Genomic DNA, 24990 nt, shown 5'->3' with positions numbered 1-24990 from the left:
GGAGATCAGGCAGGGCCACAGAAGAAGGCATGCAGCAATGGCTGGCCTGTCGAGTGGGCAAAAGCAGGCTGCAGGCGATGCCACGCATGCACGATAAGGACTGATTGGGCATGGAGGGGAGGGGCAGGTGGAGAGGGGAGGGGCCAGTCAGTGGTGCAATTTGCCGGTTCTCCGAACTACGCACAATCATAACAACCGGTTCTATAGAATAGACAGAACCAGCACAATCCCACCACTGGTTCAATCTCTCCAAACTATTTTTTTAATTAAGGAAGCTTTTTTTTTTTTTTTTTTGGCAATGTGAGATGCCAAAAGCAAAAGAGAGGAACTAAAGAAAGAATCTTCCAGAAGTTATATCTCCAACCATTTGGAAATAGTGAGAGATTTTGTATTTACTTAAGTGAAGACCAGAGGCTAATATCTAATATCTTGCCTAATATCCATTTTTACCTCCATTTTCCATGGACGGAGAGTCCTAACACATTTCCTTTGGCAATCCTGGTTTTTTTTTCTGCTCAGTCCTTTCCTCAATCTGAATGTGTGGAAAGTTGTCATCCTGGATTTGTCAAGAGGGCTCGAAAAGAAGAGCCAGTTTGCTGCTACGACTGCGTTCATTGTCCAGAGGGGACCTTCTCCACTCAGAAAGGTGGGTGACACCAGAAGAAAATGGGAGGCCTGGTGGAACTGGATCCATCCAGAGCATTGTCATGAAAGTGTGAATTAAAAAAGACTTTGAAGCTGAATCTTCATTTCCAAAATGCCCTGTTTCTTCTCTAAACAGAAGAACAAAAAGGCTGTGAAGGAAGGGCTGGATAGAGAGAGGTGGCAGTGGCAGATTGGACAAGCTTTACTACTGCCATAGAAAATATTTCTTCTTTTTAGCTTGGATGTGTCCTTCCTTCCACCTTTACTTCTCTAGGAACACCTGAGTTCCTTAAAGTGTGAGGAATGGTTTTAGGTCCACCTCCTGAAAGGAGGATTGCAATGCAGTCTACATGGGTTCCCTTTGAGGAACACTGAAAAGGTATTGCTGATATATGAGATACACAATGTGGTGGCATGGTTAGTGATTCGTGTATCTGGCTGCACCTGTATCACCACTGCTCCAATGGCCATTCCAAATTATTTGCAGCAGTCACTTGATCCGCCAGCATCCTCTGAGGCAAGTATGACAAGAATTGACACCTGACAGATACGTTTCTCTAGAAAGATTAATTGATTCATTATTTACCTTTAGTAATGGAGGTTCCTATCAATATTCTGAACATTACAAAGGAAATCTTTCAAGTCCTAAGCCTTCACTCAATTTCATAGCCTGTCAAAAATATACCGTAGCTATATTTTTTAACAAGTGATACACTTATTTTTTGTCTCTGGAGATATAAAGAAATCCATCCCAGAAAATGCTCTCAATAATCACTTGTTGCCAAAGAACGTACAATATATCTTGAAATGCAAAGGACAAAGAAATATGCGGTTGGTTTTTTTCCCCCCCTCAGATACAGAAAAATGCACCAAGTGTCCAGATGATAAATACCCAAATAAAGAAAGAGTCCAATGTATCCCCAAAGTGATAACCTTCCTGTCTTATGAAGAACTTCTGGGCATCATCCTTGTCTCTTTTGCCCTATTCTTGTTCCTAACTACAAGCCTTGTTTTAATCATCTTCATTAAATACCGAGAAACTCCCCTTGTCAAAGCCAACAACCGGGACCTCTCCTACATCCTCCTGGTCTCCCTCCTGCTTTCCTTCTTGTCTTCTTCTCTCTTCATTGGTCAACCAAAGAAAGCCACCTGCCTTCTCCAACAAACGGTTTTCAGCATCATCTTCTCGGTCGCTGTTTCTTCTCTCTTGGCCAAAACCATCACGGTGGTGCTGGCTTTCCTGGCCACAAAACCAGGAAACCGAGTGAAGAGATGGCTGGGGAAGAGCTTGGCCAACTCCATCATCCTGTCTTCTTCTGGTGTCCAAGTTATCATCTGCTCCATCTGGCTGGGAGTTTCTCCCCCCTTCCCTGACTCTGATCTCCACTCCCAGCCTGGAGAGATCATCCTGCAATGCAACCAAGGGGCCGTTGTCATGTTCTACGTCACCCTCAGCTACATGGGCTTCCTGGCTGCCGTCTGCTTCACGGTGGCTTTCCTGGCCAGGAATCTGCCTGGGGCCTTCAACGAAGCCAAGCTGATCACCTTCAGCATGCTGGTCTTCTGCAGTGTTTGGGTGACTTTTGTGCCCACCTACCTGAGCACCAAAGGGAAACACATGGTGGCTGTGCAGGTCTTCTCCATTCTGGCCTCCAGTGCTGGTCTGCTGGGCTGCATCTTCATCCCCAAGTGCTACATTATCCTTCTGAGGCCAGAGCTGAACACAAAGGAGCATCTCACAGCCAGAACAATTGTAAAAACATAAGACATAACACATGACATTTAAAGAATTGTAAAATTTCCTTTTATGTCAAAGTAGACACTAATTATTTCAACTTAGATAATGTGCAGGAATCAAAGAAATCATGTCTACATTTTTCAATGGGAAATGTTTGAATGACTGTAATCCTTGCAACTTTCTTCATCTCAATAAATCTTGCTAAAGGGAACTCTGAAAATCATTCAGAGGAATTTGTTATTCAGCCACTGCCAATAAATTTGACACCTTATTCATACTGAGAGCAGCTAATAGTGTATCTATGAGAGAATGAATAGGAAAAGTGGTAAGATGGCTGGTGTGGGAGCCAAACTCCAACTATGTTGTTTGACAATCTCCATGAGAGCCATTGGCCATCCCACCAAGCCAGAGAAGGCAGAGGCTTCCAGGGCCTCTTGCTTAGATGTTCTCATCCAAGAAGACCTAGTTAGCACCCCTTTCCCATAGCTGCTTCTGCCCTGTGAAAGAGGCTTCTCCATGAGATTCACCATCCTCTCTCCATCCCCTGATTAAAGTCGGTTCTTTTCCCGAATGCTTGAGGTAGTTGAGATGAGTCCAGAAGATGTGGAAGGAGGAGAAGCCCCACCGGAGAGTCAGGCTGCATCCTGACACAATTGGACTCATTGTGGCTGCACCGTGTGAATAGTTGCAAGCAGGAGTTTGGGGGCGTCTCAAACTCCACCAGAGGAAAGAGGGTCTCTCTCTCTCTCTCTCTCTCTCTCTCTCTCTCTCCAAGGTAGGAAGCCCAGCAGTGCAACCCTTGAAGGCCTCACCTAGGGGTTCACCTCAGTCCTCTCAGGCTGCTTCCAGCCCTGGAAGCCCCAGAAATAATTCCTACCAAGGACTTTGTTCCAGGCTCCCTGGAAGTGAGCAGAAGTGGGGAGAAGAAAGGTGAATATTCTGACTAAGAGATCCTGAACGTCTCTGGAGATAAATTTCAAGGAACTATAAGGCAATAAAGGCAATCCTCCACTTATGACCACAATTTTTGTTGCTAAGTAAGTTCTGTCTCATTTTACCAACTTTTTTGCCTCAAAAGCAAATGAGTGAAGCAAATGAGTGTGGTGTTTAGTTAAATCATGCGGTCATTAAGCAAGTCTTCCAGTGACCCCAATGACCCCAAGGTACTGCAAGTGTCATAAATACACGCCTGAGTTTTCATCATGTGACCATGGGGTGCTGGAATGGTCATTAATGTGAAGACTGGTCATGTCACTTTCCTGAGTGCCGTTGTAACTTCAGTCACCAAAAAGATATTTGTAAGTGGACAAGTCCATGTTGTCCTCAGAGCCATTTTTGACAAAGAGGCTCCTTAAGATCCCATCAGAATGGAGCCAGAAGGGACCTTGGGGGTCATCTAGTTCAACCCCCTGCCCAAGCAGGAGACCCCAGACCATTCCATGCAAAGGAGTAGAAAAGACCTCCAGGGAAAAAGCCCCCCACACTTCTGAAGGCAGCCTCTTCCCCTGGTCCATGGGAGATGGGGGGCTTCTGGCCTGCCCCTCAGGGGGCTGCTGGAGGGACATGAGAGGCCTTGACTTCATCCTTGCATCCCCCCATAAAAACACGGAGAAAAGCCCAGCATTCTTGGTCCTCCTCCTCTGGGGAGAGACCCTTGCCAGGACCCCCGGCCTCTCTCGCAGTCCAGAGGAGGAAAGGCTGCCCCTCCCCAGCCTTTCCCCCTTCCCCCGGCTTCCTTCCAAGTGGGACCACCGGGATCTCCTCCCAAGGCCCCCAGGCCACCAGGGATCGGATCAGAGGGGGCAAAACCAGCCGCCATCCTGGCAACCAGCTGACTCTCCTGGGTTGCTGCTTCCAGGGAGCCTCGCTCTGTTGCCAAAGGCCCCTGGAGGTTTTGCCAGAGCGAGGGGACCCTCCAGCCCCCGGCCAGGAAAGCAGGGAATGGGGTGGGGTTAGGAGGAGAGGAGACCCCCTCAGCCTCACACAGGTGCAGGGTTGGAGGTATTAACCTCCTTGAAGATGGGCAAAGAGAAAGGCCACCCATTGAGCCATTGCACCCTCCGTGTCCTGGCCAAGCAGGAGATCCCACATGGCTCCAGTTGCAACCAGGGTCTTTTTATCCAGGGTGATTTGGGTGGGACCCTGGGTGGATGAGGGGAAGGTCCAGGGAGGAAGGAAGGTTGTCCCCCATATTCACTGCAGGACCTTCAGGGACGGACAGGTTGCTATCAGGTTGGTTTTCATTCACCTGCTGCCACTTCCAATTTTAGGGATTGTTTCGGTCTGATACAGCTGCTGCTTTGGGACTCCCCCTTGCCTCCCCATTTTGGAGGGTGGGTGGGCCCTTGACTCCCCCCCCAAATGGCCCAATGTGCCCCAGAAAAGTGTAGAGGAGACCCAGCCTGAGACCCGGGGGAGGGTTGGCTCTCTGGGAAGGGGGCCTGAGCCCACTGAGGGCCTCCATCTGCAGGGAGCCCTTTCAGGAGGCCAGGAAATCTGGGCATGAACTAGCCAGGATTGCTCCTTCTTTCATCACCACATCTCAGCCTTGTTTCCTTTCAGCAAGAAAAGCATATTTGCTTCCCACAGATGAATTTCCAAATCTGGAGCTCTGAAACTTGGAGCCGAGTCCTTGTTGACAGGCTCATTCCCAGCCCTGCAGAGGAGCCTCTTCCCCCCTATGATGAAGGGAAAGGCAGGGGATTTATTTCTTCCTCCCTCTTGGCTCCCCAGGGAGTTTTCCAGCCACCAGTCTGGAAACCAGTCCAGTGAATGGAAAAATACAAGGAATAACGCAGAATTATGTCCTGTCCTGAGCCAGGAAGCCCTGAATGTGGAGAATTCCTGGCTTGGCCTAAGATTTAGGCCTTGATTGTCCCTGCATAATTTCAGGCTCTGGCCCTCCTGCTCTCATGGCCGCTTTCCCCCTTGAGAGGTTTCTTTCAAAAGGGGACACATCAGTCCTGCAAGACTCATTTCAGTCCATTTCCAGGGGCACAATTTCAAATAAATCCTCATTTTAATCCCCTTTGACCCAGGCAGCCTCATGGACGCCTCCAAAATCCAAGGCCTGAATGGCCCCTTCGGTCTTCTCTGGTATTAGAAATCCCTCTTAAATTCTAAGATTCCTTCCCTCCCTCCTCTCATCAAAGCCATTGCTTAAAAGTGGGGAGGGATCCAATGTCCAGAACAGAACCGGGTGGCCAAATTCAGGAGTTGAGGGGGTCGTTTCCAGTGGAGGAAACCTCCTTGCGGGCATCTTGTTAGCCAGCTTGATCAGAACCGCTGGTGCCTGTTGCCCTTCATCCCACACTTGCCAATGAAGACGACTGGCATTCCCCCTTAGACCTTTGTCACCTGGAAAGCATCCACCCACCCCAAGAAAGCAACCTGGGGGGAATATCTAAGGTGACACTTTCTGAGTGGCACTTCCTGAATCCGAGACTGAGCTCTTCCCTCCTTGAATCGCCTGCCATGAGCCCAGTTCTCCAGGGGTCTCCAAGAGGGGGGAAAAGACCAGCCAGGACCTGCAGAGACCTGCAGGCATGGAATGGCCTCCCTGGGAAGGTGGAGGGTTCATCCCACCTGGGGATCCCTAAGGAGGGCCTGGACAACCACGGTGGGGCCGGCCTTCCCAGCCACACAGCCAGGAAACCACCCGAGGAGGCGGCTGGGGAGGAGCCCGGCCAGTTCTGCCTCCCTCTCTGGCTCTGGAGCTCCCCTTCCCCCCTGGGCCACCTGGGTGGGAGCCTCTCCTCCTCTCCCAGCCTGCAGGGATCCTCCTCCTCCCTCCACGCAGGGAAGCTCCTCCTGCTCTGGGCGATGGGGCTGCCCTGGGCATCTGGTGCTTCCTGCCCCCCTGCCCCCATCTCCTCTGCTCCCCCTCCTGTCTCAGACCCCCAGTTCTCCCTCCTGGGCCAAGGGGTGCATGGGAGTGAAACCCCCCAACGGCTGGAGACCTGGGACACAGGGACCCCCAAGGGCACCTTCAGAGCCTCGGAGGTGGGGAGGCCAAAGGGGCCGCAGAGCCTACTATAAGTGCCGCATCCCCACAACCAGAAGACCTGGGGCCTCCAGGCACCTCCCAAACTCTTTCTTGGGGGGCCTGGTAAGAAGAGACGTGGGGCGCCCAATGCAGGCAGCTGGAGAAGCCCTTGAGGCAGCCTCAAAAGGCAGCCCTGAGACCTCCAGACAGACAAGGCAGGAAGTCCTCGCCATGGAGCCCAACACTTGTGTTGCTGAGGGAGACGGTTGTTAAATGAGTTTTGACCCACTTCTTGACATTTCTGGCCCTGTTTCCTAAGCGAATCACTGCAGACATTAAGTCAGCCAGATGGTTCTTAGGTGCATCCGGCTTCTCACTGACTTTGTTCATGAAAGGGGATCACGTGACACACACCCCGGGACATTGTGGCCATCATACTTGTGAGACAGTTGTCTAAATGTAAATCCTGGGACCCCAGGGAGGCTGCCAGGGCTGCCAGTGTGGAAAGGGGCCCTAAGTCACCTTTCTCAGTGCCACTGTGGCATTGAAGGACCCTCTGCCAGGAAAGAGCGAAACCATCACGGGAGGGAGGGAAGAGGAGGATTCCCTGATAAGTCCTGGCAGAGCTGCAGGAAGTTTCTCCTGGCCTCCTCTTCCTCCTCCTCCTTCCACCCGATTCCCCTCCTGCCTCTTTTCCCTCCGTCCATCCATCTTCCTCCTCCGCCTCCCTGGGAAAGACATGGCCTGGAAACCCCTTCAGGGTTCTGAGGGAAATGAGCTGGACATTTGGGGGGGCAGAGCTCCAGGGGTTCAGCCTGACCTCTCTGATTTTGGGGTCTCCTGCTGCCCAGAAGGCTGTTTTCTGACTTCTGAAAGGATCAAGAGACTCTCCTCCAGCCTCGGTCCTTCCTTCTGGCTGGGACCAGGAGCTGGTGGGCTTCACACCTGAGGGAACAGCAACCCCCACCTGCCAGGTGCAAAGCTGGCACACCAGACTTGGATCCTGGCAAGAGATGCAACCTGGGGACCCTCACCCCATTCACTCCCCCCATCCCTGGGCCCCCATGGGGCAGATTCCCCCCACCCTGCCCAGCAAGGCCAGAGGGAACCCCCTCCAGGGGGTGCCCCACTTCCCAGAGCAGGAGGAGGAAGAAGCCCCTGGCTGCCCCAGGGGAAATTGGCAGCAGGGACCCAGGCTGACCTCCCTCCCCCTGGACCCCACCAGCCCCACCTGGCCTGCAGGTGCCCAGGGATCACCTGGGAGCTCCACCTGTCCCCCATCTGTGACATCAGAGCCATTCTCCCTCCCAGCCAAGCCCAAGGAGGGCTCCTCCCTCAGAGGTGGGCTTTTGATAGCACCTGAGCTGCCCAGACTAGATGGGAGGGGCTCCCCCTGCCTCCCTCTTCCCCTGCCCTCCTCCCTCCCTGCACTCACTGGGGAGGGGCAGACCCACTGCAGACCCCCCTGGACCTGCAGGACCCCTGCGTGCCCCCTCCTCACAGCACAGACCCCTGCCAAACCCTCTCTGAATCCAGCCCTTTGGAGGCTGCTTGACCGGTGAGGAGGAAGCCAGGCCCAGAGAGGCCCCTCAGCCTCAGCCAGCTGGGCAGGAAGGTTGTCTGGAAGCCCCCAGGGGAAGCCGGCCCAGAGATCGCTTGGCCAGGCTGCTCAGAAGCCATTGCCATTGCCTCTTTCCCAGGACTCCGAGAGAGCGGCTGGCTGTATACAAAGTGATGGAAATGTTCCCATCCCAATAGTTCAAATGGTTCTTCCAATTAAAAGTTGTGAATATCATCATGTGGACGTCTTCAGGTGGTGATGAAGTTTCTGTCCATTGACCTTGGCATACTTTGATAAAGGTTTGCAGCTGCGCAGAGAAAAGAAAGCTAAACAAGGAATACAAACCTAAGCAAGAATGTACTCTCCCCCCTCCTCAGTTTATACAATGCTAGTTTTTACCACCTCCAGCTCACTTCCCAAACTTGTCCCCCCTCTTCCCCCTGTTACTTATGGCAACCAAAAGATGCAAAGCAGAAGTAGAAGATCTTGAAGGCTGACATTCGGCCCTCCTAGAAAAAAGACATTAGTCCTATAAGAGAAAGAAATATAAAAGATACTAATTAATAATCAGGTACACAAAATGGACACATTTCTAGGGTTTATCAGGATACTTGGTACAAAAGGCTTTGATCAGCTTAGGGGCGCTAACATCTTTTTCGTTGACCCACTCAGCTTGGGAAGAAGGGAAGTGTTTCCAAGCAACCAAATATTGGAGCCGACCCCTCCATTTGCGAGAATCCAGAATTTCTTTAACTTCAAAATGTTGTTCACCCTCAATCAGCAATGGTATGGGAGGATCAGTCTGGGTTGGTCTCAGATTGGAAGTATGTTCAGGTTTTAACAAACTAACATGGAAGACCGGGTGAATTCGTCAAAGAATTTTCAGTCATTTCAGCTGGACTGCCACAGGGTTTACAAACTGTTCAATCGTGAAAGGACCCACATACTTAGGACCAAGTTTCTTCGACTTTTGAGTGGTTTGTAGATATCTGGTGGACAAGAAAACTTTGTCGCCCACTTGATATGGTTTCTGTGGAGTTCTCTTTTTGTCTGCAAACTTCTTATGAGCTTGATGTTCATCATCTAATGCTTACGAGTGACTGGCCAATTAAGCTGGAGTTGTGTTATCCATTCATCTAATGACTGGATATTAGGCCTCTCATGAGAAAGTTCAGGTATGGGTACAAAATCTTGTCCCGATGCCACCTTGAATGGGGTAAATCCAGTACTGCTATGTACAGAATTGTTATATGCCACTTCAGCAAATGGCAATAGGTCAGCCCAATTATCCTGCTGATAGTTTATGTAACAACTGCTCCAATACCGCATTAGTTCTCTCACAGGCACCATTGGTTTGGGGATGGTGGGAGGAGCTTAAGCCCTGGGTGGAGCCCAATAACTTCAGGAACTCCCTCCAAAAGTTCAAGGTAAATTGAACCCCCCTGTCAAAGATTATGGGCTCAGGAATGCCATGTAATCTACAGATATGCAAAATAAACAGTTTAGCCAAAGTTTTTGCAGATGGAATCTTCGAACAAGGTATGAAATGTACTTGCTTGGAAAACAAATTGGTTACCACCCAAATAACTGTGTTTCCCCCGCTTTCGGGTAATTCCACTATAAAGTCCATAGAGATTTCTTTCCACGGAGCCATTGGTCTAGCCACATTTTGTAACAACTCTGCTGGCTTACCAGGAGGTCTCTTGGCTGATGCACAAATAGAACAGCTAGCCACATAAGTTTCAATGTCCTTCTTCAAAGTGGGCCACCAGAATTGCTGCTTAACCAAGTGTAATGTTTTGACAAATCGAAAGTGGCCAGCTGCTTTAGAATCATGAGCTTGTTGTAATATTTGGCTCCTCAGTTTCTCTAGCATGTACAACTTGTTTCCCACCCAGGCTAATCCATCTCTAACTGTACAGTTATTCGAATGAGCCAGGAACCAATCATCAAGTTTTAGAGCCTCTTTTAATTGTGTAGTCAAGCCGTTCGATAGATCCATTTCCTGCTTCTTCTTTTGGGCTCTAGTAACTACTGGAGCTGCTAGCTGTTTGGTTGGGACAATCAGCTGTATTAGTTCCTGGCGAGCACTATTATATTGAGGTAGTCTAGATAGAGCATCCGCCATGAAGTTCCTCCCCACTGGAATGTACTTCAGTGAGAAATTAAACCGCTTAAAGTACTGGGCCCAGCGAACTTGTTTGAAGGACAGTTTCCGAGATGTTTTTAAAGCCTCCAAATTCTTATGGTCAGTCCACACCTCAAATGGGTGTTTTGCTCCTTCCAAGAAATGTCTCCAAGTCAGTAGGGCCCATTGGACTGCAAAAGCTTTTTTTCCCCATACGGCCCACCTTCTTTCAGTTTCAGATAATTTATGGGAGGTATATGCACAGGGTTGTAAAATCCTTTTCTCATTGATTTGTAGTAACACCGCTGCAACTGCCACATCACTCACATCAGCTTGGATCACAAAAGGAGCATCCATGTCCTGAACCAGCTTTAGCACTGGTTCAGCAGCGAACAGTCGTTTCAGCTTTTCGAAGGCTGCTTGACATTCCATGGACCACTCCAACGGTTTACTAGGCTTTGGTTTCGCCTCCCCTTTAGTTTTTAAGAGGTTAGTGATAGGCAGTGTTAACTTTGCAAAAGCCAGGATAAATTGTCGGTAAAAATTGGCGAATCCCAAGAAACTCTGAAGTTGCTTTCTGGTACATGGGGGCGGGCTTGGGGGGCATTCCAACATGGCATACACCTTCTCTGGATCCATTTCTATGTCCTTGTGTGAGATGAGATATCCAAAATAGTCAATCTTCTCCTGATGGAACTCACATTTAGACAATTTAGCATACAATTTAGCTGCTCGGAGTTTCTCTAAAACTGACTGCATTAGTTTCACATGTTCATCCCAAGTCTCTGTGTAGATAAGGATGTCATCAAGATGAACCAAAAACCCCTTATATAAATGTTCATGTAACACCTGATTGATCATTTGCATGAATACTGCTGGGGCTCCCTGTAGGCCAAATGGGAGGACATTGAATTGGAAACAACCCGTTGAGCAGTTAAAAGCGGTTTTCCATTCATCCCCTTCCTTAATTCGAACTCAGTAGTACACTTCTCTCAAGTCGAGTTTTGTAAAAAAATTTCCCTTGGCCAGGTGGGCCAGCATGTCCTTCATCAGGGGGAGGGGATACACATTTTCCATGGAAGTAGCGTTCAGGTTTCTATAATCAACCACCAAGCGCAAGGAGCCATCTTTCTTTTAACGGAACAATACTGGGGCCACTACCCAGGGTCTAGCGGGTTGGATGAAACCACGTTCCAAATTTTTATTAATAAACAACCACAGCGCTTCTAATTCCCGTGGTGTCATCAAGTAAAGCTTTGGTTTCGGGAGTTTCACCCTGGGTAAAATTTTAATACTACAATCTGTTGAACGATGAGGGGGAAGCTCATCCGAGGCCTTCTCACTGAATACTTCCTTTAAGTCCCAATATTCCTCCGGGATTTTCTCCTCCCCCTTCAGTTCCTCAGTACCCATGGAGGCTAACTCAATAGGATTCTGAAGTTCCAGCTGAGATCGCCCCTCCCCTTCTAGCCGCTGGTCGGTACGTATGCGCAATAACCCTTTCCTCCAGTTGACATGGGGGTTCCATTTTCAGAGCCAGGGTAATCCCAGTATTACCGGCTGTTCCATCCGAGGGGCCACAATAAAACACAGAGTCTTTCTATGTCTCCCCATGGTCATTTCTATGGGTTCTGTTATGAAGCATGTAGGGCTGCCCCCCACCACTGATCTATCCAATTGGCAAAAAGTTTGGGCGTTTTTAAAGTTTTTAGTCTTAAGCCCATTTTCTCTACTACTCCCGTGTTGATTACACACCTCATGCACCCAGAGTCTAGCAAGGCTAGCATTTTCCCTTTGGCCCCCAGTGTGGGTACCCTTAATTTCACTGGAATGGTCATGGGGCCCTTGTTTGGACTTACCAGGGAGTCGTCTTCCAAATCGGATTCACTTTCTTTAGAGGAGGTCGGAGTTCTCAGCTCCTCTCCTTTCGGAGGGGCGACCTCTGCAACCTCCCTTGTCTTAAGCGCTATCTCACAAGGTTTCACTGGGTTTTTTTTCAGGCTTTTTAACCTCCTTTTGGTGACCCCTTTGGTTCCAACTTGGCCCGGCAGTCTGCAGCCTGGTGACCTTCCTTCCCACATCGGAAGCAGGCAGTGGTCTTGGGTCTTGCTGCCATCCCTCCCTTTTGGGGTTTGAGGGCTTCTTGAGGATGTAGGGGGTAAGGCTTACTCCAACCAGATCCCCCCCGGCATCTGTTTCGGGTTAGATCGATTTCCACCTCTGCTGCCAGCAAGTACCACATCTGCAAATCATTTGGGTCTCTTCTGGCAATGCATCTCTGGTATACATCTTCATTTAATCCATCTTTAAATGCTTCTATCAGGTCTACCTGGGACCAGCCTCGAATATGACATGCCAGCTCTCTAAATTCCTGGGTGTAGTCGGCCACTGATCTCCGCTCCTGATTTATGGTCTTCATCCTGATCCTGGCCTTACGGTCCGCCAGTGGGTCCTCAAACCTTGCCCTCAGTGCAGTCATTAACAGGTCATAATTCAACAGCTGGGGAGCATTATCATTATGCAAAGTCACCATCCACTTTGCAGCTGGTCCCTCCAGAGCCCTGGTAACACATCTAACTTTGGCTGCTTCTGAGGGAAAATCCCCTCCGTATTCTTCCATATAGCTCCAAACTTGTGCCAGAAAAAATCCCAACTCCTTGGGATCCCCCCCCATATTTTACTTCCAACGGAGGCAGCTTTGGAGTTCTACGTCTTCTGGGAATTACACCTCCTGCTGGCGCCCCCGGGGCTGCTACTGCCTGTTGCACTGGCCCAGGTTGGTTTATGGGGGTGGCTGCTCGGCTTCTTCTGGCTGGGGCTGCCTCCCCCTCCTCTCCCTCATACCTTTGTGCAGTGTGAGGCTCCCCAAGGGCTTCATTGATGAAGTGCCTGGCTTGATTTAGTAAAAAGTCTTTCCTTTCCCTCTCTTGCCATGGCTCCTCTCCTCCACGCCGACGGGTAGTGGTGACTCCTGTGGGGGGAGCCTCCTCCGGATCCTTCCAGCCGACTCCCAATGACCATTTGGGTTTTACAGCTGGTTTTTCCCCAAGGTTAAGCTCTGCTAGCAATTCAGCTTCCCGTGCCTCCTCTAGCAGCAAGGAGTCTCACCCTCTGATGGCACCCAGGTCTTCTTGGTCGCTGGCTGGAGTTGACATAATGTTCAGACCCCCTCGGAAGAAATTGTATTATCTCTCCGGGTGGGCTGGTAGAGTGAAATTCAGAATAATGTTAGCTGGTGCTCCATTCAAAATTCAAGAAAGAAATACTTAGACACTTTTAATTAGAGAAAAGCTATCTTTTACTAGAAATGAAGTGGTAACAAGAGAATTCTGACTCTGAAGAAATAGGCACGTAAATCACATATACAAAGTGATGGAAATGTCCCCACCCCAATAGTTCAAATGGTTCTTCCAATTAAAAGTTGTGAATGTCATCATGTGGATGTCTTCAGGTGGTGATGACCTTGGCATACTTTGATAAAGGTTTGCAGCTGCGCAGAGAAAAGAAAGCTAAGCAAGGAATACAAACCTAAGCAAGAATGTACTCTCCCCCTTCCTCAGTTTATACAATGCTAGTTTTTACCACCTCCCGCTCACTTCCCATACTTGTTCCCCCTCCTCCCCCCGTTACTTATGGCAGCCGAAAGATGCAAAGCACAAGTAGAAGTTCTTGAAGGCTGACAGGATCCACCCAACTCACTGAACCTGGTCTCTTCCCCAGTGGGGAATTCTTTTTTTTTTTTAAACAATTTTATTGGTTTTTTTTACAAACAAACAAAACAGACAAAACATAAAAGCATCAGCTCTCTTCCGTACTTATATACAAACAGTGTGTCAGTTGGTTCATCAGTTTTGTGCATTCATTTCGTAGTCTCAATTACGGTTACGTTACATAATAACTCTTATTATCAATCCAAACTTATATATCCTCATATCATTATTAAAAAAAATCATTTGACTATACTTTTATTCATTCATACTTTATGAGATAACTATAATTTAGGTAATTTATTCTATAACAAATCATATAATCATACCAATTCTATCCTAAAAAAACACTTTATAGATATGATGTCAAGTAGCAAAAGAAAAAGAAAAAACAAAGATATTTCTTATTATCTAACATTCTAAATATTTATTATTGTATTTCATCATCCAACCATTGATAGAAAAGGTCCCAAATTTTATAAAATTGTTTATCTTCTTGCTCTCTAATTTAAAATGTCAATCTACTCATCTCAGCACATTCCAATATTTTCTTAATAATTTCTTCCTCTGATGGAGTTTTCTCACTCTTCCAATTTTTAGTAAATACGATCCTAGCCGCAGTTAATACATTTACAATCAGATATTTCAAGTCTTTACTAAATACATCTGGTACGATTCCCAATAAAAAGAACTCCGGTTTCAAATCTATGTGTTTCTTTGTCATTTTTTCCAACCACATGCAGATTTTAGTCCAGTATTTTCTAGCATCCTCACAAGTCCACCACATATGGTAGTATGAGCCAGGTTTCTGATGACATTTCCAGCATTTTTCAGATTTATTCTTGAACATTCTTGCTATCCTTGTCGGGGGGAAATGCCACCTGTAAAACATCTTATACAGATTTTCTTTATAAGCTGTAGACATTGTCATTTTCTAATTTTGCGACCATAGTTTCTGCCATTTCTCTAAATCAATCCCGTATCCAAAATTCCTCCCCCAAGCAATCATAGTTTCTTTAACTTGTTCTTCCTCTAGCTTAATTCCCAATAAATAACCATATAGTTTTTTAATCACCTTTTCATCAGTACCTGTCAAGATCTTATCTAAATCAGTCTGTTTATCATAAAATCCCTCTGTTTTGGAATCTTCATCATACCTTGAGTGTATTTGCACATATGAAAACCAATTCATACCTTGTTCCTCTAGATTTTGTATCGATTTAATTTTACCCTTTTCATCTAATAATTCCCCATATCTAACTGTTTGTTCCTTCTTGTAGATTATAGGATAAGAAAATGCTTCTATCGTTGATAACCAAACTGGAATTTTCAGATAACATTGTTTTTTTATCTTCTCCCAGTTTAACCACAAAGACTCCCATATATAATGTCTTCGAAAGTAACCCTGTGTTTTGGTTCCCTTGTACCATAGAAAAGCATGCCAACCCAACAACAAATCATGACCTTCTAGTGTCAACAATCTAGTCTTTCTTAATGTTATCCATTCCTTAGCCCACATCAAATTTGCAGCTTGGTAGTACAGCTCCCAATTAGGCAGGCCAAAACCTCCTCTAGTTCTAGCATGTTGCAAAAGCTTTAGCTTTATCTTCGCTTTCTTACCTTGCCATATATACTTCAACACAATTTTATTTAAGTCCTCAAAATAGTCTTTTCCAAGCCTAATTGGTATTGTTTGAAACAGAAATAAGACTCTGGGTAAGATATTCATCTTGATTGTTGAAATCCTCCCTATTAATGACAATTGTAAATTTTCCCATTTCTTCAAATCTAAGGCTATCTGTTGTTTAAGTTTAATATAATTATTCTCTTTTAATGTACTACATCTTGATGTCAAATATATCCCCAAATACGTAACCTTGTTCGTAACTTGGATTTTCAACAGAATTTGCCAATTCTTCTCTTTGTCTTAGTAGCCTGTTCTTTGACAAAATCTTTGTTTTATCTTTATTTATTTTCAAACCAGCCACCTCATCGTATGTTTCTATCTTTTCCAATAGCTTTGGAGCTGTTTCTAAAGGATCTTCCAAAATAAAGGCTAAGTCATCTGCAAAGGCTTGCAATTTAAATTCTTCCTTTTTAATTTTCATTCCTTTTATATTTTTATCTTCTCTAATATTTCTATTCAACACTTCCAGAGTCAATACAAATAGCTAAGGAGAAAGGGGACATCTTGTCTTGTGCCTTTTCTTATATTAATAGAATCAGTAAATTCTCCCTCAATCATTACCTTTGCTGTTTGCTCATGGTAAATAGCTTCTATTGCTTGGATAAAACTTCTAGCAAAACCTATCTGTTCCAATAGGAGTAACATAAATCTCCAGTTCACATTGTCAAATGCCTTTTGGACATCTAAGAATATCAAAGCCATTTGTTTTTCAGGATGCGCCTCATAATATTCCAAAGTGTCCAGAATTACTCTCATATTGTCTCTAATTTGTCTCTTTGTCAGAAATCCATTTTGGTCTGGATGAATAAAATTATTCAGATATTTTTTTAAGTCTTTCTGCTAATATTGAAGCAAAGATTTTATAATCTGCATTTAATAAAGAAATTGGTCTATAGTTCTTAATTTGCAGTGGATCAGCCTCCTCTTTTGGAATAAGTAAGCCTCTGACCATGTTTTAGGTATCATCTTCTTTGACATAGCTTCATTCATGACTTCTAACAATGGAATGCTCAATGATTCTTGTAATATTTTGTAGAATTCTGCCGGCAGCCCATCCGGACCTGCTGCTTTCCCATTATTTTGTTTCTAAGTGCTTGACTTAATTCCATCATTGTTATATTACTTTCTAACATTTCTTCAGTCTCTTTGGATATCTTAGGTAAGTTTGCCTTCTGTAAGTACTGTTTGACTTTTTCCTCATCAATATTCTCTTTCTTGTATAGTTGTCTGTTAGTGTTTGGGGACAAACCCCCAAGCAGAGTGCACAGCAGCAGTCAAGCCAGGCAGCCAAATGAGAGAGAGGCTGGGCCCAAGAGTATACACACACTGGAGACAAAAACACTGTTTGTAGTTTTAAATAGTTATTTAATTCATTTAGAATTTAAGCATTGTCATTCAGTCCATATGTCATTATCCAATATATCCATCCAGTAACCTAGTCCATTAACTAGTCAGTACAATGTCTTTATCTGCTTGTAAAGCTTCTCCTCCCGATACCTTTCTCTCGAAGACAACGCTGAGTATTCACAGGATATCAGCTAACCAAGTAAACAGTCCTTTTTGTTCAGTAGAAACGGTATCCAGCACAGTAGCCAACAAGCAGACGTCTCATACAGGAGTAAACAGCAGGCAGCAGAGATCAGAGAGACCAGGCAGACCAGGCCAGGGCAGACCAGGAGCAGAAACCAGCAAGCAGGAAGGTTACGTTTCTCTCTACTGCCTTTTATTGCAGCTTGCAACCGCACCCTTAATTATCTAATTACATTGCAGTTTGGTGCTTAAAGCTACAAACACTTAAACCTAGGTTTATATATTTATTCACCCAAACCTAGTTGGTGTATCCATATACCCAACATTCTCCCCTTTTGGGTGATATAAATATATAATACCTTTACAATTTAAACCCATACTTTTCACAACTCTCTAGGTGCTAAATGGCACCTTGGGCTTTAGTAAAATTATCAGCTATATTGTCCTCCGACATGCAGTACTCCAGCTGTATCATTTTACTCTGTACAGATTGTCTAACGTTTAGATACCTTAAATCTGTATGCTTGCTCCTAGTTTTTACTGCAATATTTGTGGCCATTTGAATTGCTGCCTGATTATCTTCATGTACAATTATAGGATAATTTACAGTTATACCCATATCATTCAACATTTGTTTATACATAATCAATTCAGTACATAATAGTGATAAACAGGAGAATTCTGCCTCCATAGTAGACAAACTTATATGCTGTTGTCTTATTGACTTCCAACCTATTAATGTATTACCCAGCATTATGGCTGTTCCTGAAGTCGACTTTCTTGTGTCTCTTTCTGATGCAAAGCTAGCATCTGCATAAGCACTCAGTATGAGATCACCTTTTGGTTCTAGATACAGTGCATGGTGTAATGTTCCTTTAAGATATCTTAAAATTCTTTTCAATGCATTCCAATGACATTGAAGCGGATCATTATTATGTCGTGCCAGCTGATTAATACTATAAGCAATATCTGGCCTTGACCAATTGCTAATGTATGATAAGCTACCAATCAAAGATTGATATATTGCCTTATCAAACTTGGGACTTTGAGTATCCATTTTGCAAATATCCTGACTCATTGAGTCTTTGCAGGCTTACAAAGTTCCATCTTATAATCTATTAGCAATTTAGATATCTTATCCTCCTGAGATATCTTAAAACCTTTCTGTGTTTTCAGTATATTCAAACCTAGATATCTCTTTATCTCCCCTAATTGCTTGATTTTTATTTTCTTTCCTAATGATGCTATAATTTTATTTGCTTCATCATTAGTCTCAGTAATCAAGGCAATATCATCAGTGAATAATAATAATAATGATATTTTCCCATTTGTCTCCCTTTTAAACAGACATGGATCGGCTAAACCAGCTTTAAACCCTATATTGTTCAGTTCCTTTACAATATACTGGTTCCATTCATAGCCCGATTGTTTAAGACCATAGAGGCTCTTTTTTAACAACCAACAATCATTATTATTTTCACCTTTAAATCCAATAGGCTTTTTCATATATACAGTATGTCTTAGTGGAGCATGCAAGTAAGCAGTTTCCACATCTAAATGGTTAACTATATATTTCTTGCTTGCTGCCCACACTAAAGCTGCCCTTAATGTTGCTGCTTTAAGACTAGGTGCAAATACTTCATCATAGTCATTGGCACTTTGTCTAAAACCTTGGGCTACTAATCTTGCCTTATGGATTATATTTCCATCTTTATCAGTTTTTATCTTAAAAATCCATTTGCAGCCAATGGGTTTTATATCTACAGGTAATCTCGCATTTTCATATACTTTCATATCCTTCAAGGATTTCAATTCCTTATTCATTGCTGCATACCAACTTTCCTTATCTTTAGAAGGATACCTTTTAATTTCATCCACAGTAGATGGAACTTTATTAACCTGGCACACAGTGTTAGCCTGGTATCTATCAGGCGGTCTAGATATTCGTGTAGTTCTTCTGGGAATTACAGGGCTTGTATGAGGACTTTTTTGAGTTACTACCTGTTCATGTTCCTCATCTTGCTCAGCTATTGGTTTTATTTCTTCTTCTATGGGCACAATTTCTTCCTGTATTTCTTGCTTTACTTTATTCTTAAAGTTACAGGGATAATTAATGGGATTTCTATAGGATTCAATAATCACTTCTTTATTGTTATCCTGTTCTAACTTATCCCATCCTACGTGCTCTAGAAATTGGGCATTGGCACTACATAACACCTTAGATGTGCCTTTCTCCCAAAATCTATATGCCCTATGGTTAGCTTGGTAACCAACGAAGAATAATTGTTTAGCTCTGTGTTGCCCTTTACGCCTGAGTTGTGTAGGGATATGCACCCATGCTGGTGCACCAAATGTGTGCAGGTAACTCAGATCAGGCTTCCTGCCATGCCACATGGTGAATGGTATTTCACCAGTAGTTGTGTTAACAACGTTGTTCAATATGTTATTAGCACACATTGTAGCCTCCCCCCACACAGAATCAGGTAATCCAGAATCAGTTATCATTGATCTAACCATTGCCTGTAGTGTTTGGCCTCTTCTCTCTATAAATGCGTTGTGTTGTGGTCTGTATGGTGCAGATTTCTTGTGCTCTATTCCAGCTACCTTTAATCTATTCTGGAATTTGCTGTTAACAAATTCCGTACCATTATCTGTCACCAGGGTTATCAGTTGCCGTTTGGTCTTTCTTTCTGCAAACTTTAACCAGTTGAAGAAATGTTGATATGTTTCAGTTTTGCTTTTCATTAGGTAGCAAAACCCATATCTAGAGTAATGGTCCATAATGCTCAGTATATATCGAGCACCCCCCATACTGGGTTTCTTTGGACCTATAATGTCTGCAAATACTACTTCTAAAGGTTCTGTAGTTTTGAAACCATTTAGCCTATTTGCAGGTATTATTTTACTCTTATCTTCACAACAGACATTACAACGCAAATACTTATCACAGGGTTTTAACCTTATTCCTTCAGATAACTCTACTGTACGTTTTAGCATTTTAAAATTTACATGCCCCAAACGTCTATGCAATAAATGGATACATTCATCATGAGGCTTGATATTATTAAATACAGTCTGTGCCTCCCCTTTCTTACTATCATGTAAGACATACAACGTTCCATTTAAAGCTGCAGTTACCCTTTTGCCGTCTCTTTCCAGTATGCACTTATTATTCTTAAATGTAACTACATATCCTAGTTTATCTAATACTCTTACAGAAAGTAAGTTCATCTTTAACTGTGGTACATACAACATTTTTATATTCTGGTTTAAACATGGACAATAAGCAATACCTTCAGCCTTGGCCTTGAGGTGCCAACCATTTGCGAGTGATATACGTTGAGAGCTTGTAGACATTTTTATAAACTTTGTCTTATCTCTCGTGATGCAGTGGGATGCACCACTGTCCACCACCCATAAATCATTCTTCATATCACAATTGCCAAACATGGCCAGTTCAAAGGATTTCTTTGGCTTCTTTACATTCTGGCTTTTTCCTTTTCTGCAGAATCTTGCCAAATGTCCTCTGCCTCCACAATTAAAACACTTTTTAATTGTGTATGCCATTGAAGATAACTTCTCTTCTTCCGGGTGCTTTCCTTTACACAGCTGGTTTCTTTCCAGCTTTGAAGATAATTTCTCTTCTTTATTAGGCTTATCTTCTCTCAGCTGGTCACGTTCAAACCTTCTTCTGGCTTCTTCTAATAGCCTGCCGGTAATCTCGGTTACTGATAAACTGTCTTTTGGCAACACCTCTAATGCAGTCACAAAATCATCATAGCTTCGATCCAGAGAAGACAGTATGATGTATACTTGTTGCAACTCATTAAAAATAAGCTCTTTTTCTTGTAATTCTTGAAAAATGCTTTTCATACAGTTTAAATGAGTTAACATGTCTCCATTCCTCTCAAGATGTGTTCTAAACAGCTTCCGTGTAAGATTGATATGAGCTCCTACACTGTCTCGAACATAAATCCTTTTGAGATTCTCCCAGCAGTCTGCAGCATTTTCCACTCCACGGATATGAATGAGTTGCTGGTCAGACAGAGTGAGACCTATGATGCACAAAGCCTGTTCATTCTTTCGTTCATAGTCCTGTATCAGTTTATAATCCTCTTCATCATTAGGATTTAAGTTTGATACATCTGGTGGGTTTGTTATTATGTTCCACAAACCTTCTCTTCGTAGCAGTAAACTACATTTCATAGACCATGAAACATAGTTTGTTCCATCTAGTCTGGATATCATGGACAGACTTGGCAAATTTACTTGTGCCATTGCTCTTGTGATAAACAACTATTTAACAAACAGTTTGTATTTACAGTAATGTGCAACTCACACCAGCTCTCACTGCTATAACCTGGTTAGTTAGACTGTGCACTCTGCTGGGCCCATAACCAATGTTAGTGTTTGGGGATAAACCCCCAAGCAGAGTATGCAGCAGCAGTCAAGCCAGGCAGGCAAATGAGAGAGAGAGTGGGCCCAAGAGTATACACACACTGGAGACAAAAACACTGTTTGTGGTTTTAAAATAGTTATTTAATTCACACAGAGATTAAGAAGTGTCATTCAGTCCATATATCATAATCCAGTATATCCATCCAGTTATCAAGTCCATTAACAGTAAATACAATGTCCTTATCTGCTTGTAAATCTTCTCCTCCCGATACCTTTGTCAAAGACAACGCTGAATCCACAGCTCACCAAGCAAACAGTCCTTGTGTTCAGTTGAAATGGTATCTGGCACAGTAGCCTCCAGAGTAAGCAGATAGACGTTCCAAAACAGCAGGCAGCAGACCAGGAACAGAACCAGGTGCATCCAGAAGCAGGGTCTATTACGTTTCCCTTCCTACCTATATTGCTGCCTGCAACCGCACCCACAATGACATTGCAGTTTCTTGTGCTTAAAGCTACAAGACACTTAAAACTAGGTTTACATATTTATTCAACCCAAACCTGGTTGGTGTATCCATATACCCAACACTGGTGTCCCCATCAGTCTGTGGGAAGCTGAGAAGAAAATGCCCGTTGAGTTTGGAGCACCAGGATGGCTACAATCCATGGAGCTTTTACAGGCCAGGAGACCATCTCATTGGTGTGGTCTCAACTGAATCATATGTGTCACCTATAATGTGGCCTTTCAACTGCCCTCCTTCTATACCTTCTCCTTCATAAGTCATGCAGGGTGATGGAGTTGCACTCCCTCCATGTGCAATTCTAACACTCTCCTTTTCTTCTTATGTCATGTATTTTTGTACCGTAGGACCTATCTAATTTCCTAAATGATTTCATTTCCATGGCTTCCCTCTTTTGCCTTACTTTGTGGAAGAGAGTAAAATCCAAAGATGAGGTAGAAAAAAACCTGAAGGAAATCCAGATGATTTTCCTTTCTCAGTTCCATCTGGAGTTCATCACTTGAATCACTTAAACCTTTGTTTAAGTAGTGATTGAAACAATTACAGTTGCCTCTTTCAGCCCATTTCCATGGTTGCATAATTGAACATTGGATTTGGATCAGTGTTGGCCTAAGGTTTAGCAGGTTTGTGAAGGATTATATATTTTAAAAGTATTCGTTGTTGCTGTTGACTATAACATGAACATTATTTTTACAATAGGGAGATTTCTGGTTTTGAAACTGTCCTAGAATTAATTTTTACTATTCAAATGGTCCACAAGAATTCCCAGCTCCTGCACAATCTCACCCTTGGCTACAACATCCATGACAACTATATGAGTCCTTTCCGCACTTCAGATGCCTTGCTGGACATGCTTTCCACTGGAGAAGCCAATGTCCCCAACTACGGCTGTGGGAGGAAGGAGAACCTCCTGGCTCTGATTGATGCAGCTAGAAGGGACATCTCCATCCAAATGTCAACATTTTCAGGCACTTATAAAGTCCCACAGGTTTGTGTGTGTTTTTCTCTGGTAAGGTGAGTGGGGTGGTGGGGATGAACAACAGATCCAATATCTTCATAGAATTCAAGAGCTCTTTTTCAGAATATTAGGGAACATATAAACTATGTTTTAGTCAATTATGTTCATCTTCAAGTTCACCATTAAAGGCCTGAAGAGCCATAAGGTCCCTATAGAGGATTTTCTACTGAATATTTAACTATTGAAAAACTATCCAGGTTTTGAGGTCCTCCATTAGCATATTCATTTTCACATAATATGTGCCTTATCCAATTGGAATCAAGTTGGCAATAGTCCTGCCTATCTATAAAAAAATATTAAGATCACAGGATCTGAAGAGTATCTTTGGAGTGGATAAAAGGAGTTCAGCTCCTGCCCTCAGAGGTACAGTAAGTTATGAATTTACAAAATTTCTACTTTGTATAAATTCAGGGTATATAATTATTGGTTAAAATTAAAACGATGAAACAGGCAGAGTCCCAAAACAGGTAAACTTTCAATTAAAGATTTATTGAATTGTACAACTGACAATTTGTCTCTTAGTCTCTTGTACATCTGGAGAAGAAGCTGAAAAATTGCCCCACAAAGAATTTGGGATATAGAAGCTGAGAAAGAGGTTTCAGTACTCAAAAGTAGCATATAATACTGCCCTATATCTTAGATCCAAATGTTTTATTGGACATCTGCTAATTTGAATCTAATTGTTGGAATTTTGGCGGTGATACAGAAATTTACATTGCATTTTTAATTGTTTTTTTATTTAATATGATTTTGTGTTCCATTTTTATATACAATCTTGTTAATAGTCTGTCTTAAATATTTTAAACAATGACAGTGAATATGCAAAACAAATAAAATATTTCATTTTACATATAATTACTGCGATGAGGATAGCATGTTGGAAAGGTGATCGGATGCCAGTAGAAAACTTGATAATCCAAAAAGTCTACGATTGCGCTGAAATGGATAAACTTATCCTAAGATTAAAAGAAAAGGAAGACTCAATATATTGTACAGTCTGAGAAAAATGGTTAAATTGGATAAATAATAGAAACCAGCAAGTAAATGAATAGGGAAGGAAGAATATAAAGAGGTTATAGTAGGAGTATTGACCAGATATATGAAATAAGTACTAAAATATTGTTTGATAGGAAAGCACCGTCTAACTAATTTGTAATGTATACTTTTTTCTTTTTGTTTCGTTTTTAATGAAATGCTTTGTATTTTGTATATATCTTTTTCATGTTTATAAACTTTTTCTATGACTTTTTTTTAAAAAAAACATGATTAAGAAACAAACTATTCTAATATGTTCATCAGAACAAAATTGGGTTTGTCAATAACTAATATTTTGGAGTTGATCTGACCATACTATAACATAGCGTTCTTCATTACTTTTTCAGATCACTGCTTCAATTCCTTCAAAGGCTCTGAGTGATAAAAGGAGATTCCCCTTTTTCCATCCATTGCTCCCCAAAGAAGGATTCCACTACCCAGCAATCGTCCAGCTGCTCCTCCATTTCAGATGGACCCCGATTGGCCTCTTTGCTTCAGAAACAGAGAAGGGAGAGGAGTTCATGAGGACTTTCCCTCCGATGCTTGTCAGGAATGGAATTTGTGTGGTTATATCACATCAATTCTCAGCAACTGGACATGTAGCCCCCCTCAGGGAGGCCCTCTCTAAGTGGAGACAAGTCAATGTCTTTGTTCACTTCATGGAATTTATTTCCATCTGGAACAGAATTCTTCCTTTCCATGAAACACTTATGCATTTGCCAGGACCCATTGAAGGGAAAGTCTGGATCCTCACAAATCTTGCAGCGTATATGATAAAGAAGGACATACGTCTCAAATACATCCATAGTATTTGGAACTTTGGTTATCTGCAAAAAAAAATGCCAGTGGATGCTGCCTTTGAACCTCATTTCTTTGTAGAAGATCAGTATCAAGATCATTATTTCCATTGCTCTCTTTCCAAGCATGTCTTTTCTGTCAAAGGCCGGAGAAGATGCACCCAGAAAGCCCCACTGGAGACCCAGGATGAAAGGAACAGGAAACGGATCATAACTCACTATCAGTGGTACAGTGTCATTCAG

The 24990-nt window shown here is 43.5% G+C and overlaps 2 protein-coding genes across 5 annotated transcripts in view; one reads left to right on the top strand and one right to left on the bottom strand.

Annotated features, from left to right (window-relative positions):
- The window catches only part of LOC148123666 (vomeronasal type-2 receptor 26-like), a 98743-nt gene extending 95336 nt beyond the window's left edge, over positions 1–3407 (top strand). Inside the window, exons 7-8 of the mRNA XM_087919119.1 lie at positions 520–646; positions 1500–3407. Coding sequence (XP_087775245.1) covers positions 520–646; positions 1500–2410 — 1038 coding nt within the window. The 3' untranslated portion in view covers positions 2411–3407. The remainder of the gene's footprint in view (positions 1–519; positions 647–1499) is intronic.
- LOC148123664 (vomeronasal type-2 receptor 26-like) overlaps positions 1–24990 on the bottom strand; it is a 147864-nt gene that overhangs the window by 51931 nt on the left and 70943 nt on the right. The window lies entirely within an intron of this gene.

Source organism: Pseudonaja textilis, unplaced genomic scaffold (assembly GCF_049901715.1).
Source record: "Pseudonaja textilis isolate UNSWEBS1 unplaced genomic scaffold, rPseTex1.2 PTEXSCF26, whole genome shotgun sequence".
Taxonomy (NCBI): domain Eukaryota; kingdom Metazoa; phylum Chordata; class Lepidosauria; order Squamata; family Elapidae; genus Pseudonaja; species Pseudonaja textilis.
Note: the sequence above shows the minus strand (reverse complement) of the source record. Positions and strands in the feature narration are given on the sequence as shown.